We start from the raw sequence: 16,752 nt of genomic DNA, 5'->3' as shown, positions 1-16,752 counted from the left end.
AGGATAATTCAATTCGGAAACAAAAAATTCAGGTAGCGGCCGACCGGCACTCATGTGAACTGCTTCTGCTTCAGGCTCCTCAGCAAGAAAGACTGATGTAATAGCGTCGGCTGCCTGTTTTTATACCCCTGACGACCTGACATCAGTCCTGGAGCGACAGCAACCGATGCAGAAATACTAAGTCTCTGGTATTTGGGCAGACTGAGGGCTACCTGCAGGCAGGTAACCCAAGTGTGATGACTGCAACAGTGAAACACGAAGAACATCTAAATTTACTTGTACAAATTTTCAGCTCAGAAATGTACTGCTGTGGACAGCAATCACTAAATAATTTAAAAGAATATCATTTAAATTTGATAATTCAAAATGTATCAGAATATAACTCCTACTGCATGACTGAAAGTTTAAGTGTGTAAGAGCATCCGGTATAATGCATTCTGTCTCACATCTTGTAGTTGTTAGAAACTGTATCTAGAAGATCAGGGAATCCTATTGGCCTACACTGGTGTATAAACCATGCACAAAACGCATCTAAAATAAGTATCCATACAAAATGCCTTGAAAAATAATGCAGATCATAAGTGGAATAACACAATGGGAGTCATGCAATGAGTCACATTATTGCAAATCCAGACTTGAAAGCCACTCAACCCCAGGGCTTGTGCTCACCATGAGGTACTGCTTACATACCCCATCCAAATGACAACTGTCACTGTATTAATTATCCCTAAGCTTACTTCATGTCGTACCAACTGGTCAGTGGTTTCCTACCGGATATATAATCAAAACAATCAAAAATTAATTCCTACCACACATATACACACACACTATAAAAGATTACCCAAAAGTGGTACCTTGCAGGACCGTATAATCAAAAGAACCAAACATTAGACCCCCCCACCCCACCAAACATATTCACATATACACACACTATAAAAGACTACCCAACAGCACTACATTTAATTTATCACATAACTTTTAATTTTAAAAATTTAAAGTACTACTGTCAGTTCTTTCTTCGGTGCGCATTCTCAGCAGTCAAACATCAGGAGACATAACACCCCCTATAGGCCTTTTCAAAAGTACAGTCTGAGTTCATCCCAAGGGATTTCTGAAACTGACTTGTTCTTTGCTGCAGCCTTTCTTAGGGAGGTCCCATGAGTTCCAAGATGTGACTGTATATATTATAAGTGATAAATACACACCTTCACCAAACATTACCACCTGCCGATCTTTTCCAAATCCAGGGCGGGTTTTGCAACAGCAGTCCTGCAAGGCATACTAGCCAGCCTCAACTCTTCTTGACTGCCTCCACCCTTCTTCAGCTTTGGGGATCTACCCAAGTGTGATGACTACAACAGTGAAACACAAAGAACATAGTACAGTTGTGTACACTTACCATAAATTTAGATGTTCACGTGTATTCACTGTTGCAGTTCTGGTTTCCCTCCCTCCAGCCCCCTTGTCTCTCTCTCTCTATGTCTATTACTCACCCCTTCAGTGGTATTGATATTGGTATTTACTATTTACTGGTGGTGTTTTCCCCACCATAACTTAGCTCCCTATTTGGGGGGCTCCTGACATTTGGGGCAAGACAAACTGATGTTTTTATACCCCTGACAACCTCCAGTCAGTCCTGGAGCGACCAAAGCATTGTACTGTAAAATCAGAAATTAAATGGTTGAGCTGATGTTGTCCATTTCATTCATTCCTCAACAATCGGGGTCTCGGATCCGACTCAGCCGCATTTACAAGAATCTTGGATCCAAATCTCAAGCTCCTCCCTCTGCTCATAATGCCCCAATCAGCCTGCAATACCTCAGATCTCATTTACTGCTATATCGCTACAGACACAGATCCACATGAAAGAGCTTTTTGGGTGTTTTCTCTTTCTGTAATTTAAATACTTTTGTCTCTAGTACTTACTATCTTACTTTTTCACTCACCTCTCTCACCAGTGGTACCATTATTGGTACTTTTTCCTTCCCTTCCCTGCTTTCTAACATTTGGAGGATATTTTCTTTACCTACTGTTGTGAGTAGTTTAAAAAATTATTTTTCTAACTTGCTCATTAATTTAGTGAGTGTTGTATCATGGCCGAGAAACGAACGGGTTTCAAAAAAATGCACTTCCTATGAGCATAAGATCCCTAACTCTGATGCCCAAAGGGAATGTTTCTACTGTCTTGGAGCTTCTCATCTCAAAACAGACTGCTCAATTTGCACAGTCTTTAATTCCAGGACCCTTAGTGATAGTAGAAATTAGTTAGTTTTAAAAGGATTACTGCCACCTTCTTCTTCTGCATCAGGGGCTTAAACTTTAAAGCCTCTTCGGAGGCAAAGGATTCATGTAAGCTGTCTCCAACCCTTTCTCCAAAGACTACTCCATCTTTGCTGTTCCCTCAAAAGAAATCCTATCTGACCTCTTTGGATCCAAAACTTCAGCAGTCGGATTCCCCATCCTCGGATCTGACATCTGTTCATTCAAAGTCTCCGAGAAACCAGTCCCCAGGGTTCACTGTAACGCTTGTTTCTTCTAGGCTGCATTCCTCTTTCCTTCAGAGGACCCCAAAGAGAGAGTCTCAGCCCCAGTACACCACTTCTTCCACCAGGTCCTCCAGGAGCCTTTCAGAAGCCAAAACAGATACGTTGCTGAGGAACTTCCTCAGAGTTCATATTCGGATGGGGTTATCCTGTCTCGTCTCCCATTGAATCCATGAGCCTCCCTTCTACTTGTCATGCAGTGATCTCTCCTTCTCAGATTTGACCCGCAGTCTTGGAGCTCTCTGATCCGAGAGACCCGATAATGTCAGCATCAGATCCAAAGACTGCTAGATTTTTGACACTGACTGCTTCACTGACTAGTTAGGCCCTGATTCCTTTGGACCAGGACATGTCTGGTAGCCGAAGCCTCAATGCCGAGTCCAGGGGGCTAAATTCCAATCCAATGTTGTTGGAGCCATCCCTGCCCCTTTGACCATCAACTTTGGACAGCTCAGCTCAAACTCCCCTTTCAAGGCTGGAGTCCAGGCAGGGTTGCAGTGTGGTAGTATCAGCAGCTTTGGCTCCAGTGCAACCAGCCACTGCTTCTTCCAATACTTCTGCCTTCGAGGTAGTGGAGAGGGTTTTTCTCTTTTTGAGAGGTTCGACTACTCCTTTCTCTTCAGATCCTACAGCTGTACCCCTTTAGTCCAAGCTTTGATGCTGTCAGGCCTATTCCACAGGGGCAGTCTGCCCTTTCAAGCATCCAGACAGTACCCATTGAGTACTTTTCCCCTATCTTCGGATACCTCTTCAGGTTGTCCCACTGAGGAGGTTCTCCAAAAGATGACATGTAAGAGGAGACACATAGACTCCCCCCTGGAGATACTGACTTCGATGAAAGGGAGAGGTCTCCCAAATCTCACCCAGATGACATCTGCTTTGAAGACATCTTAGAGGTTCTCAGGCCGAAGGGTGAATACTCCCTCCCAAAAGTAGTCAGTCTTTCAGGAGTATTTTGCGTCCGGCTCATTAAGGTCTTGCTTGACTCCCCTGGCAGATGAGCTTATAGATCTAGGCTCTCGCTGGGCGTGGAGGGAACCAGATATGGAAGAAACCATCTCCCATCACTGTGATAAATTTCTTGCACCACCTAAAGATCAACCACACTGCAGCAAGGGAGTCCCTGTTGATGCTATGGTTATGGCAGCAACCACAAAGAAGGAGGTGGCGGAGCCATGCTCCACTGTCCATTCCCTTTTAACAGAGAGTCCAGGGAGTTGAGCAGATTTGGAAAGCACATGTTTGCCTCAGTGACCTTTACTTTATGGTCTTTGAATTACTTGGCACATTTCACAAGATTGCAGCAGGATGTCAGTTCCATGTTCATGGAGGACTACAAGAAGTCTTCTTCACAACTGGCCACTCCCTTATCTGTCTCTAATGCATCAATGAGGCTAATTTCCCATACTACGGAGGGCACCTTACAGGCAGCTGGTTCAGGCATAGCTGTTGGGAGATATGCCTGGATGCACCTATGCGACTTTGGGGAGGCTTTCAAGTGTTCTTTTATCCGTGCATGACATAGGCAATTTTACATTTATATAAATGAAAATAAACCATACCGACACAATCTCAGTGGCAAAGATACATTACAAACCATGACGACACAACTGTAGCTGCAAACATTATACATCACTTATAATATATCCAGTCATTGCCAGCCAACCATTACATAGTTCATTCAGTTCCTGCCTTCTTTTAAACCTCATACCGCCTCTGCATGTATTGATCCCATATTTCCCATTTTTTCTTACATAATTTGCTCCCACCCTTTTCTAAAGATCTCATTCCCAGTTGTTTTATCTCTGTTACTATTTTCACTACTTCTAGTACAGTTGACTTAGACTTTGATTTCCATTCTTGAGTAATTGCTTTTTTTGGCAGCCATCATAATTAGACTCAGCAAGGCCATACTATGTCTAGGCAATTCCGATTCTATGTCATAGCTCAAAAAATAATTTCCTTAGTTAAAGCAATTTGCTCACCCAGCATCTCTGCATGGAATCTTTAAAGTCTGCCAGCCCATTACCAAGTGTTCTTTCATCAGTGCTTCCTTTGATGGAACATCTTTGTTTGGCCCTCCTGTAAAGGAGATACTTTACCGGAGTGAACAGGACGGAAGGACCCTGTCTGCCATAGGGATACGCTTTTCTACCCCTCAACGATCCTTTTCCAGGAATCAAAGAGGAGGCAAGAAAATATGGTTCTGTAAGTCTCAGGGTCCTTTCCAGGATTCATGCAGAGATAATTCCCTCAGGGGCAGAGGGGGAAGTTCAAATGGAAGACGCCTCCTCACAACAGAGGGGCCCACAGAACCAGGGTTTCTGATACTCCTTTTTTAGGATAAACTCTTCCACCGCTCTTGAAGTTTAACTGCTAACCTCTGGAGGGAGTCAGGGGGGAGGGGAGGGAGTGATTGTCTCTGCACCCAGAAGAATGGGCTTCAATAACAAATGATTCTTGGGTGCTAAAAATCATATTCAGTGGTTATTATATACTATTTCACATATTTACCCAACAAAAAGAAAAAGGCTCCCCGACATCCCACTCAATCAGGAGGAAGCAGCTCAAGAAATTCAAAAGCAGCTAGACAAAAGAGTCATCCAGGAGGCCCCACCAGACCAGAAAGGATTCAGAACTTACTCAAGATTCTTTTTAGTGCCAAAGAAAACTGGGGACCTAAGACTAATTCTGGATCTAAGCAAACAATCAATTTGTGAAGAAGTCAAAGTTCCAAATGGTCACAGTTCAGTGCATTTTGCTGTTTCTAGACAAGGACAATTGGATGTTCTCCATCAATCTTTAGAATGTGTACTGTCAAATCAAGAAGAACAGATAATCCCGAAGATTTATGCACTTTTGGTTAGTGACCAGTCACTATGAGTTCAGAGCCCTAAATGACTTTGGTAAGCCGTCCAACTACCGATCTTCCGAAAAAACGAAAGGATAAAGACAGAGATAAACCGCATAAGTCCAAGGCTGTTGACAACGCTAACATTAAGCTAGTCACCAGTCCACCGAGTGAGGCACTTTCGCAGCCCCTGATACCCATTTCTACAGATTCGCAGGCCTCTACTGAGATCCATTCGGAGTCCGGTATGCCGCGAGATGCTTCTTCAACTATGGAACATGCGGATGTCTCTACCTTGGATGGGTCCGGAGCCGCTGTGCAGGCACCGGCTTCTGAGGGTGTTTTCAGGCCTTCCGATCTTCATATTAAACAGGCGACTTCCTTTCAAACCAAAAATACAGAATTTCTCAGGCCTAAAGTTCGCACTACGCCTAGGAAACCGATGACCAAAGTGCATTCTAAGGCCCATATGCTACAAAAACAAATTATTAGAATGGCTGAGGACCTCATTACTTTAATTAGGAGAAATCAGCCTTCCCCTCAGAAGGACCCAAAACTGATTTCCCTTCTGATTCTTTTGATCAGGAATCTGATTACTCTGATCCTTCTGATTTCCAGGAGATACTCTTATCTACCTATGAGGATTCTGATGCAGAGAATTCCATTCCTTCTGCTTCCCCTCCAAAAGTTTTTTCCTTTGGTGAAACCCTGCACACCCTTAGAGAACATTTCCGCTGGGAGAGGCAGGACTACTCCCAGTCCAAAAAGGGACTTGGTGAATTTTTAAGCTTGTCTCAGCACAGGCCTCTAGCTATCCCTCCTGTCCTGGAAATTGTAGATGATGTCTTCCTGGAATCCAACCTTACCACTGATACCTTGCCTCCAGCTCCCAGGAAACCTGACAGGTACTGTAGAGTACCTGACTCCCACAAATTCCTTTTTAGGAATCCTACTTGCGAATCCCAAGACCATTTCCCAGGGACCTAGGCATTAAGGTTGCAACTGCCAAAAATCCTACCCCTTCGGACAGGGATTCCAGGGCATTAGACAGATGGGGTAAAAAGGTATACACCTCTGCTACACTTGCCATTAGGGCTTTAAATTGCCAGTTTCATATGTTAAAGTATCAGCAGCATATTATGGAGCTAATTAAACAAAAAATGTTGTTGATTCCTGATTGTGCAGAACACAAAGATTTACAAGAGTTAATGCATTCTGCTAACCAAGTTGGTAAACATACTTTGCAATGTGGGTTTGATGCTTTAGAAGCATCTTGCAAGGCTGCTGTCACTGGGTCTATTCTTAGAAGACATGCTTGGCTTAAGGAACAGAACTTGCCAGATCATGTCAAAGCAAAATTGCTGGATGCACCATTAAATCAAGAACGTCTGTTTGGTAATAAAGCAGAAGAAGTCCTCAAAAGAATGGAGGAGAAAGCTAAATGTATGCAAACTAGTAAAGATTTCTTACAAGTACAGCCACATAGATTCAGTAGGCATTGGCCTTCAAAAAATGGTCTTTTCCAGTCCCTTCCAGGACTTTTTAGTCCAAGCCCAGGGGCAGCAGACCACCAAGACTTCAGTCTCAGGTTATGCACAGATCTAAGCAATGGAGTGCTCCCACATCCAAAACAGGGAGTAGTAAGCCTCCGTCCTATGGTAAAATTGCACAATGACGTATCCTTAACTCGTCCAAGCCTTGCCCAAGTACTTGCACCTTTAGGAGGGAAACTTACACAGCATGCCAAAAACTGGCAGTACATTACCCAGGACAAGTGGGTCTTAAACATTGTTTCCCAGGGATACAGATTCCAGTTCCACTCACTCCCATCCATAAGCGGATGGCCAGACATCCCCCCAAACCAGTGGGCAGAGGCCCAAAAGTGAGTACTTTCTCTACTCAGTATCAAGGCTATTCAACCTGTCCCAGCAGAACAAAGAGGACAAAGTTTTTACTCCAGACTGTTTCTGGTCCCCAGAAAAGAAAACTCTTGGTGTCCTATCCTGGATCTGTCTATTCTCAACACCTTTTAGGTGGTTCCAAAATTCAAAATGCTAACTCTCCAACAGCTGCTTCCTATGCTAGCCAAGGACTACTGGCTAGCAACTGTAGATTTAAAAGAAACTTATCTGCACATTCCCTTAAGGGAATCTTTCAGGAAATACCTACGCTTCAGAGCAGGCTCTTTGCACTATCAGTTCTCTGCACTTCCCTTTGGCTTATTTACTGCGCTCAGGGTATTCACAAAGTGCCTAGCTCCAGCCATTGCATATTGCAGGCAGAGAAGAATTCAAATTTACCCATACTTGGATGATTGCCTGATTCAGGCGGACAGTCAGGAATTGCTACTTCAGCACCTGGCATTTGTAAAGAGACTTCTAACTTCACTGGGGTACACCATCAACGAAAAGAAATCACAGCTGGTACCTAGCCAACAGATTGTATTCCTGGGAGCAAGCTTGAACACAACTTCCCAGATGGCATTCCTTACTCCAGAGAAACAAATTTATTTGACAAACTATTTCAATCTACTGGCCACCAAAACCCGGCTATCTGCAAGAAAAATACTGCAAGCCCTAGGGTTCATGGCCTCTTGCATTCTACTAATCTCATATGCAAGAATGCATATGAGAAAACTTCAATGGTACCTACAAAGTCTCTGGTATCAACATTCTCCGGACCTGGAAACAATAATTCCTATCATTCCTTGTCTAAGGAGAGAGTTCCTTTGGTGGGCAGAGGCCTGCAACCACAACAAGGGACTCCCTTTCACTCAACTCCCTGCCGCCCAAACCCTAACAACATACACATCAGACTATGCATGGGGGGGGGGGGCTCACATAGCAGGGCAGTGCATTCAGGGCAAATAGAACCCAAACCAAATGCACCTGCATATTAATCAAAAAGAAATGTTAGCTGTACAGAATGCTATGACAGCCTTCAAAGAACTTATTCTTCCAGGACATCTATTGAGAAAGACAGACAACACAGTTATGTGGTACATAAACAAGCAGGGGGGAACCCATTCCTACCCACTCTGCTGACTAGCCATGGCTCTGTGGAACACAACCTTGAGCAACCAAGTGCACTTACAAGCTCAATTCCTGCCAGGTAAACTAAATTCACTGGCAGATGACTAAAGCAGAAATCTCTTGGACCCACACGAATGGAAACTGGAACTCAGAATTTTCAAGCTTTTGAGGAACAGGTGGGGGACACCACAGGTGGAACTGTTTGCTTCCCCTCAGAACTATCAGTTGAGCAAATATTGCACCAGAACTCCCCACAGCCAAGCTTGGAAAGTGGATGCCCTGCCCTTCACTTGGGAAAGCCTCTCAGTCTATGCCTTCCCCCTCTGCCACTCCTCTCTAAGGTTCTACTAAAAATCAAGCAGGACAAACCAAGGACAATCCTGATTGTGCCAGACCTGCCACACCAGCACTGGTACCCTCTTTTGCGCATTATGACAATGCTACAACTATTGCACCTGCCTCAGACTCATTCCCTGCTGTCCCAGCAGGTGAGCCAGATTCTGCACCCACAACTACAGACCCTGAACTTTGCAGCCTGGCTAATCCCCTGGATTCAACACCAGCAACCCTCAGTAAGCAGGTGCTGGATGCCATTCTCGAGGTAAGGAGGCCTAGTACTAAAAACTCCTATACGGAAAAATGGAAAAGACACTGTTCCTGGAGCCAGTCTCAGGTAATGGGCACAACTGTGCCCAGCTTACCTCATATACTAGATTACATAACAGAAATGCTCCACAAAGGCCTATCCTTCTCTTCAATTAAGATTCATGGCTCTGCCATCTCAGCTCATTATAATACTGAGCCACCCCTTTTCTCTCATCCTCTGTTAAAACAGTTCCTGAGAAGAGCCAAAAATTTAAGACTCCCCAGGAGAGCTCCCACTCCAACCTGGGACCTTAACTTTGTATTAGAAAAGCTCACACTTCCGCCCTTTGAACCTGCGGCCACAGCAGAGTTAAAATTCCTCTCATGGAAAATAGCTTTACTTCTAGCCATCACTTCAGCAAGAAGAGTGACTGAATTGCAGGCCCTTATGGCAGTGGAACCTTTCATTATCTTCCATGCAGACAGGGTTTCTCTCAGGACTAACCCATCTTTTATGCCCAAGGTGGTGTCTAGTGTGGCTTTGAACCATCCCATTCATTTGCCAACCTTTTCTCCTAATCCTCAGAATAAAGGGGAAAGGATCCTGCATTCCCTGGACATGCGTAGGCAGCTTAGGTTCTATCTGAACAGGACTAAGCCTCTCAGAAAATCTGACCAGCTGCTAGTCAGCTTTGCTGCAGGGGCAGAGGGCAAGGCCATTTCAAAGCAAACCATTTCTAAATGGATAGCACACTGCATCCATTTCTGCTACAAGCACCATGGGAAACCTACCCCACAGGGGATCAGAAGTCATTCCACTAGGGCTACATCTACCTCTACAGCATTTCTCAGGGGAGTCCCTACCAGAGACATCTTGGAAGCTGCAACCTGGAACTCTGTGCACACTTTCACCAAGCGCTACCACTTGCCTATATTTTCCAAATCCAGAGCTGGATTTGCCACAGCAGTCTTACAGGGCCTGATTGCCAGCCCTAATGCTTCATAACTACCTCTACCCTTCCTTAGGTTTGGGAATCAACCCAAATGTGATGACTGCAACAGTGAAACACGAAGAACATAGTACAGTTGTGTACACTTATCATAAATGTAGATGTTCGAGTGTATTCACTGTTGCAGTCCTGGTTACCCTCCCTCCAGCCCCCTGACTTCTCTTGACTTCTATCTTATCTTTTTTGTCTGGCATATCTTATATCATTGGTATTTGTTTTTTGCTGGAGGTATTACATACCATGTAATTGCTTCCCATTGTGGGGGCACCTGACATCTGGGGCAAGAAGAGCTGATGTAATGGTGTTGGCTGCATGTTTTATACCCCTGACGACCTGACGTCATGGAAGAAGCGACAGCATCCGATGCAGAAATCCCAAGATTCTGGTATTCAGGCCAGCTGAGAGCTACCTGCAGGCAGATAACCCAAATGTGATGACTGCAACAGTGAATACACTCGAACATCTACATATATGGTAAGTGTACACAACTGTACTTTCTCACGGCCTGGTTTTATATGCTCATTCTTAAATGGACCCTAACTGTTCCATGGACAGTTCTTCTTCATCCCTTGTCCTGTCAATTGCAATACAAACCAACAGCATGTCTGTGGTGGGGTACATCAACAAACAGGGGGGAACCCGATCTTACCCCCTTTGTCAAGAGGCAGTGGGTGATTTCCTCCAACCATTTTCTTATGGCAGTGCACATTCTAGCAGACAGACTACATTCTGTTACTTCACAAGTGGTCTTTCAATCATTTGGGCCAACCTTGCAGTGACCCCTTTGCATCTCCCCATAACAACAGGTGCAGCAGGTTCTTTGCCCTAATCCCCCCTCTGGAAGAGTCACTGAGAGATGCTGTAATCCACGTTTGGCACTGCAGTCTCCTTTATGCTTATCCCCTTATACCTCTAATTTTCAAGTTCTTACAGAAGGTACTTCAGTTGAAGAACATGGTTATACTCATTGCCCCCTTTTGGCCTGGTCAAGCGTGGTTCCCCTTCCTATGGTCTCACCTTCGCTATCCGCTATGGTTTCTGGACCACAGCCCAGACCTGCTTTCTTACCCCTCCAGGATGGGTTATCCAGACATACTAGGCCACAGGTTAACTTAAAGGTTTCTGTAGTTCCACTGATTGCTAAACTGTCCAGGCTTTCTCCAGTTCCACTGAAAGCTAGACTGTCCATGCTTTCTCCAATTCCACTGATAGCTAAACAGCACAGGCTTTCCACCCCAGTCCAACAGATACTTCTGTCTTTCCACAAGGCCTCTACAAGAAATATTTACAAAAGCAAATGGAAAATATTCTGTATTTGGGCTTTACAGAGGGAATTGGACGCTTTCACTGCCTAGCTCTGCGGTCCTAGAATTTTTAGCATCTATTTTTCAAAGAAAGCGTTTTTCTACTATCAAAGTGGAGTTGGCAGCCATAAATATTTTTTTCTCAGGGAAAAGTGCTTCCTCATGAGCTTCTTCAAAGTTGTGCAAGGCTTTTTTAAAAATACTTTCTTGCTTAGGCCCCAAGTGAAGGATGTGTAATGCTTAGCAGCTGTAGCAGATTAAATGTTAAACAAACCTTAATATAGCATGTTGAAAATTTGATAACTTTCAAGAGTACAGTGTTGTCTGTAGTGAAAGAATTCAAATAAAAACACATAAGCATGTCTGACTTTAAGAGGCTGCCTTAGTTATAGTTAAAGTTCCTAGTGACTCTCATTGTGCAGGACAGTCCCCGTTTGGATATTTGTGTTCTGCAAGAAATATTGAAAAATGACAAATGTCCCAAGATTTAAGGACAGAAAATATTTCCTAAGTTTTTTTTTACTAGCTGTATAAAACAGTTATTTTGTATCTGAAACACATACATTTTATTTGGAACAGCATAAACAAATCAAATAAGCTTTTATTTTGGCAGAAAAATTAAGTTCGGTCCTTTGCTCTGGCCATGGATATGTTTGTCCTGTAAAATCTCGCATTTCTACAAAAAATGTCCTACTGTGGGCATTTGAAAGGGTGACAGCCCTAGTTATAGTTTGATTTTTTTGCTTCTCTTAACAGCATAAGTATTGCTACTGCTACTGGTTTTCACATACTAATACAAGAGTGCACAACGTGCACATAAATACACACACGTACATATCACAAGGTTAGTGTTAAATAAGATACTTGCAGAAAAAGTTAAGAAAGCCAGAGACTTTTGTACAAAATATTTTGTAGCAAATTGTTTCATTGTACCATACTTTTGAAGTTTTTTTCCAGCAGTTCCAAAAATGGAAATAGAAGCAAACCCTAAACACTACTGTAATCCACAAGAAAAAGTATTTTAAGCACGGAAGCTGACCTAGGTGAGAGATCAAAATACCTGGCACAGTGGCGTATTTCTGTTGACTTATTAGTGAGTTTGAAAGTATGATCACAACATGATCTTGACTTCTATTAATAAAGTTCACATTATTTAGAAAAATGTTAAAGTAAAATGTAGTAATTTCTATGAACTGAGAAACTAAATTTCTCCACTTACTGTCCAATATGTAAGCTATGTTTTTGTCTCCAGACAAGTCGTTTTGCTCAAGACTTAAGTGTTTTACTTATTCATAACAATTCTGGTTGGTAGAAGATTAAAAAGTTAATTTTCTTGTCATCTGGTGACTCAACATGTAACAAATTTAGTTTTTACCACACTGGCACTGTAGTGGAGATGATCTCCAAGTCATCAGGTAATTGGTATTAGTGGCAGTGTCATCTTGATTGATTTTGTTAGGGCTAGCATTTCACAGGCTAAACTGAGCAGATCTTTCAGCTGTTTGAAGTATTTTTTTTGTTAGTAGCTGTTTTCCATTTGTGGAAGTATGCCACTGTAAGAAGTATCTCTAATACAGACCTCGGGGTGAAACTAACACAATTTTCTTTTGGTTTCCCTTTCATCTTTTTTACAGGGGCTACATTGAGTATGCGGCCGGCATCTATCCCAGTAGAAGACCCAGAGTGGCGACAAACTCCTCCTCCAGTTAGTGCTACATCAGGAACCTTCAGGTTACGGCGGGGTAGCCGCTTCACGTGGAGAAAGGAATGCCTTGCTGTGATGGAGGGGTATAACACTATTTATTAATGTGCTTGAATGCTCCCCCAATAGGAGAGATTTGGACCCCATTTATATCTGTATCTGTCTATATCCTTTGTAGTGTGAAAAGTATGATTGTGTGATAACTCATCTTAACAATATATGTTAAATCAATAAAATCGTTGCTGATAGATTTTTGTGTATGCTTTGGAATAAGTTACAGGTGGACATATGTATTTGATCAATCTTTATAATGTTTCCGTCAGTCGATTTGCCCAGGACAAGGCAAGCAGAGAAAATGTACAAACAGCTACTGTTATATGTATGTGTGTATCTGTGTAGGAAATGCCAGATGTAATTACTTGAAAAGCAGAAAGCATTTTATCTCTCTCTATATATATATATGTGTATATATATATATATATATATATATATATATATATATATATATATATATATATATATATATAGATATATATATATATCTATATATATATATATATATATATATAAATGTGTGTGTGTGTTTATATATATGTATATATGTATATATACATACATATATATATATCTATAGGTGTGACCTGCAGTAATGACTCAGAATTCTGGTTAACAATCAATATATTCTCAGAAGAAATTTATCATACACAATACTTAGGAGCTATGTACACGTGGTAGTAGCTACCTAGGGTAGACAAAATATACAATTTGCAAAGGTTATGAAATCTAAAATACATACATCACCATCCTGTAACAGTGATCCTTTTATTTGTAAATTTAGTTAGCTTCTTTTAAGATAGTAACGTTGTCAGTAAATCCAATATTTTGTATACTTTCTCCTTCCTTTTTTTTCTCAGTATTGGCTCATAGGACCAGTACAATTCTTGATCCTTTAAAGGTACTGATGTAGGTATTGAGAGACATCCCAGTATATCTTGCATTCTTCCATTATATCTGTTTCTCCCAGTTCAGTTTTCACTATTCTAAGTGATTTTGGTTCCTAAGCACTATGGCTGAGCAGCGGTTCATACTGTAGTTTGTCATGGGCATAGGCCAACTAGGCGACCGCCTAGGGTGCTGTTCTAGCAGGGGAGCTTTTCCAGTATTTATCTGGTGTAGGTATACTAGGATTGGGGCACAGATTGGTGTGGTAGGGGGCGCTATGGACCCCTTTTGCTTAGGGCACCAGTTGATCTTGGGCCGCTCCTGGTTACAAGATATTTTCCTCATTTTTTTTCATTCTTTGCAACTGTCAAGAGTTTTTGTTGAAAGTAAACAAGAGGTTATGTCTTCACCCCTCTTCCTCTGTCAGTATATGTGTACTTTGTTAGGCAAGTAGTGCTGAAAGATTGTCTTGCAGTGCCATTTTTATTTTGGACCAAACCACAAATATGGGGATTGTGGTAACCATGATACAATTCAGCAAGGCTGTTGTGTTGAGAAGCCTTAAAACCTTAATTTCCTACTTAACAAAGTAAAAAAATGAAAGTGATAGAAATATATGAAAAACATAAAATGGAAGGGAGTATGAGAAGAAAGAAAGTGAAGGATGAGAGTACTGATAAACCCAGGAGGACACTTCCTGTGAGTGCCAGTAGGTGGAGGTATTTGACTCCATGGAGGGAGGTTGTTTATTAGAAGCTGCTCCCAGAAACAGAAGAAGAAAAATCAGTCACAAGAGGACACCATGAACCAGCACCAAAATTACTGTTCCAGTCTTTGAAACTAACATTGCTGCTTCCTTCAGACTCCCTTGCCACAGTTACAGAAGTTACGGAAAAGCCAGAGGAAGAAGCTTTTTGGATAAACCATTAACCGTAACAGCTTTAAAGGATTCTGTCGCTAAACCTTGTTTCATTACATGTAGTTAAACTTGAAGGCTACACAGCTGAAATGCTTGCTCACATGTATTATGATAGTTATAATGAATTTGTATTTTTAACTCATCACTCACAGGGCTGGACAAGGAAAGAGCTGCAGTGAGTCGTCATTCATATGCAAGGATCTCTAACATTGCTAGGGCCCTAAGGATTGTAACTCTTGACAGATATGACTAAGACATGCTAGTGGTACATGTGGGACAACTTGAGACATAAAATCCTGATGGACATGCAGGTAGACAGACATGTCAGAATTTTTTGTGCATGTCACAAATGTAGGAGAGATACTAGTCCAGAGTAGGATTCCTCTTTCACCTCATGTGATGCCTAGTTACAAAGAAAAGATAATTGGCTTCATTAAATGGTGAAAGAGCTGGTGTTTTTTCTCCAGGTATCCAGTATGTTTCAACATGGAATGAGATGATCAAAAGTCCAGCTTGCTTCACTAAGGATGGCATGCACCTCTCATCCCAAGGCTTTGGCATACTAGCTAAATCCTTTGCTGCCTCTTGCCTTTTTTTGTCCAGTTGATGAACATTCCAGTGAAACTAACATATCAGTCCCAAAATCAGATCATATTAAGGTGTCTCTTCTTAGTGCCAGGAGTCTAAACAGTACATTGTTTGATCTGGAGGCATTCCTGTGTTTAGAATTGTTACTGAGACATGGTTTAAATGTAAAGACAGCACCCCTTCTGCACTTGAGTCTTGTACTTTTCACGCCTTCAGACCCCATGGCAACTGTGATAAAATGTCCTTATTTGTCAAGGAACATACTACCTCCAGACATATCCCAAGGGGACCACAAAGTGAGTTCAGTGATTTACAGATAATAACCAATAGGATTAATTATCAACTTAACTCAGTTTGTTGCAGAACATCATCTTTGTCCCCTGAAAATTTCCTCAGAGTTGTAAATGATCTCACTGTTAGCAAAAACTGCATTATTTTGGGTTACTTTTAAGTAACCTTTGATAAACAGGGGCACCTACACCTCCAGTATAGGTTATGTCCAAAATTCCAAGACTTAATAAACACAAATTCTCTTGAGCAGTTGGTAAATAAACCTACAAGAGGGCACAACATTATTGACCTGATTCTTCAAATATGGCTGCCTTTTGCACTACTCCTCTGGTATCTTATTTCACAATGAAGTCTTACAACAAACTTGTGACCTGACTGGCAATACAAGGATGGAGGGACAGCTTCAGAAATAAAATTATGCTGGTTAAGAAAACAAAAAAGATCAGTGATTTATAATAGCTGATGTTCATCGTGTTACACTGCTGCAGTCATTACACTTGGGTTATCCTGCCGTCAGGCGGTCCCGCAGTCGGCCAGAGTTTCAAAGTCTTGGTCCGGCGTCGGTTGCTGTCGCCTCCTCCTGGACGTCAGTGTGACGGGTATATAAGATGCAGCCGACGCCATTTTCTCCAGTCTTTCTTGCCACGCGGTGCCCGAAGCAGAAGTAGTTCGCAAGTGCCGGTCGGCCGACTCCTGAGATTTTCTTTCCGAATCCTGAACCGAAGTCTTCTAAAAAAGCTAAGTACCCCATTGGGGAAACTTTTTCTTGCCACAGACCGATGTCAGTAAAAGTTAATAACTGTATTTCTTGTGGGAAGCAAATACCTCATAAGGATTTCCACTCCTATTGTATTCCATGCCTAGGCCCTGACCACGACGTCACTGGTTGTCGGTTTTGTGCTAGGTTTAACAAGTGCACTATTAAATGTCGGTTTGATTTTGCCCGACATTATTTTGGCAGAAAATTCAATTACACCATGCCGTC

The 16,752-nt window shown here is 42.3% G+C and overlaps 1 protein-coding gene across 6 annotated transcripts in view; it reads left to right on the top strand.

Annotated features, from left to right (window-relative positions):
* Window positions 1–16,752, top strand: part of HMBOX1 (homeobox containing 1) — a 1,854,813-nt gene that overhangs the window by 1,075,124 nt on the left and 762,937 nt on the right. For all 6 annotated transcript variants that reach the window (XM_044062711.1, XM_044062710.1, XM_044062709.1 and 3 more), the window contains one exon: window positions 12,960–13,113. In XM_044062711.1, the coding sequence (XP_043918646.1) occupies window positions 12,960–13,113 (154 nt within the window). The remainder of the gene's footprint in view (window positions 1–12,959; window positions 13,114–16,752) is intronic.

Source organism: Protopterus annectens, chromosome 2.part1, assembly GCF_019279795.1.
Source record: "Protopterus annectens isolate FY-2018-M chromosome 2.part1, PAN1.0, whole genome shotgun sequence".
NCBI classification, from domain to species: domain Eukaryota; kingdom Metazoa; phylum Chordata; order Ceratodontiformes; family Protopteridae; genus Protopterus; species Protopterus annectens.
This window is presented reverse-complemented; position numbering and strand designations above follow the sequence as displayed.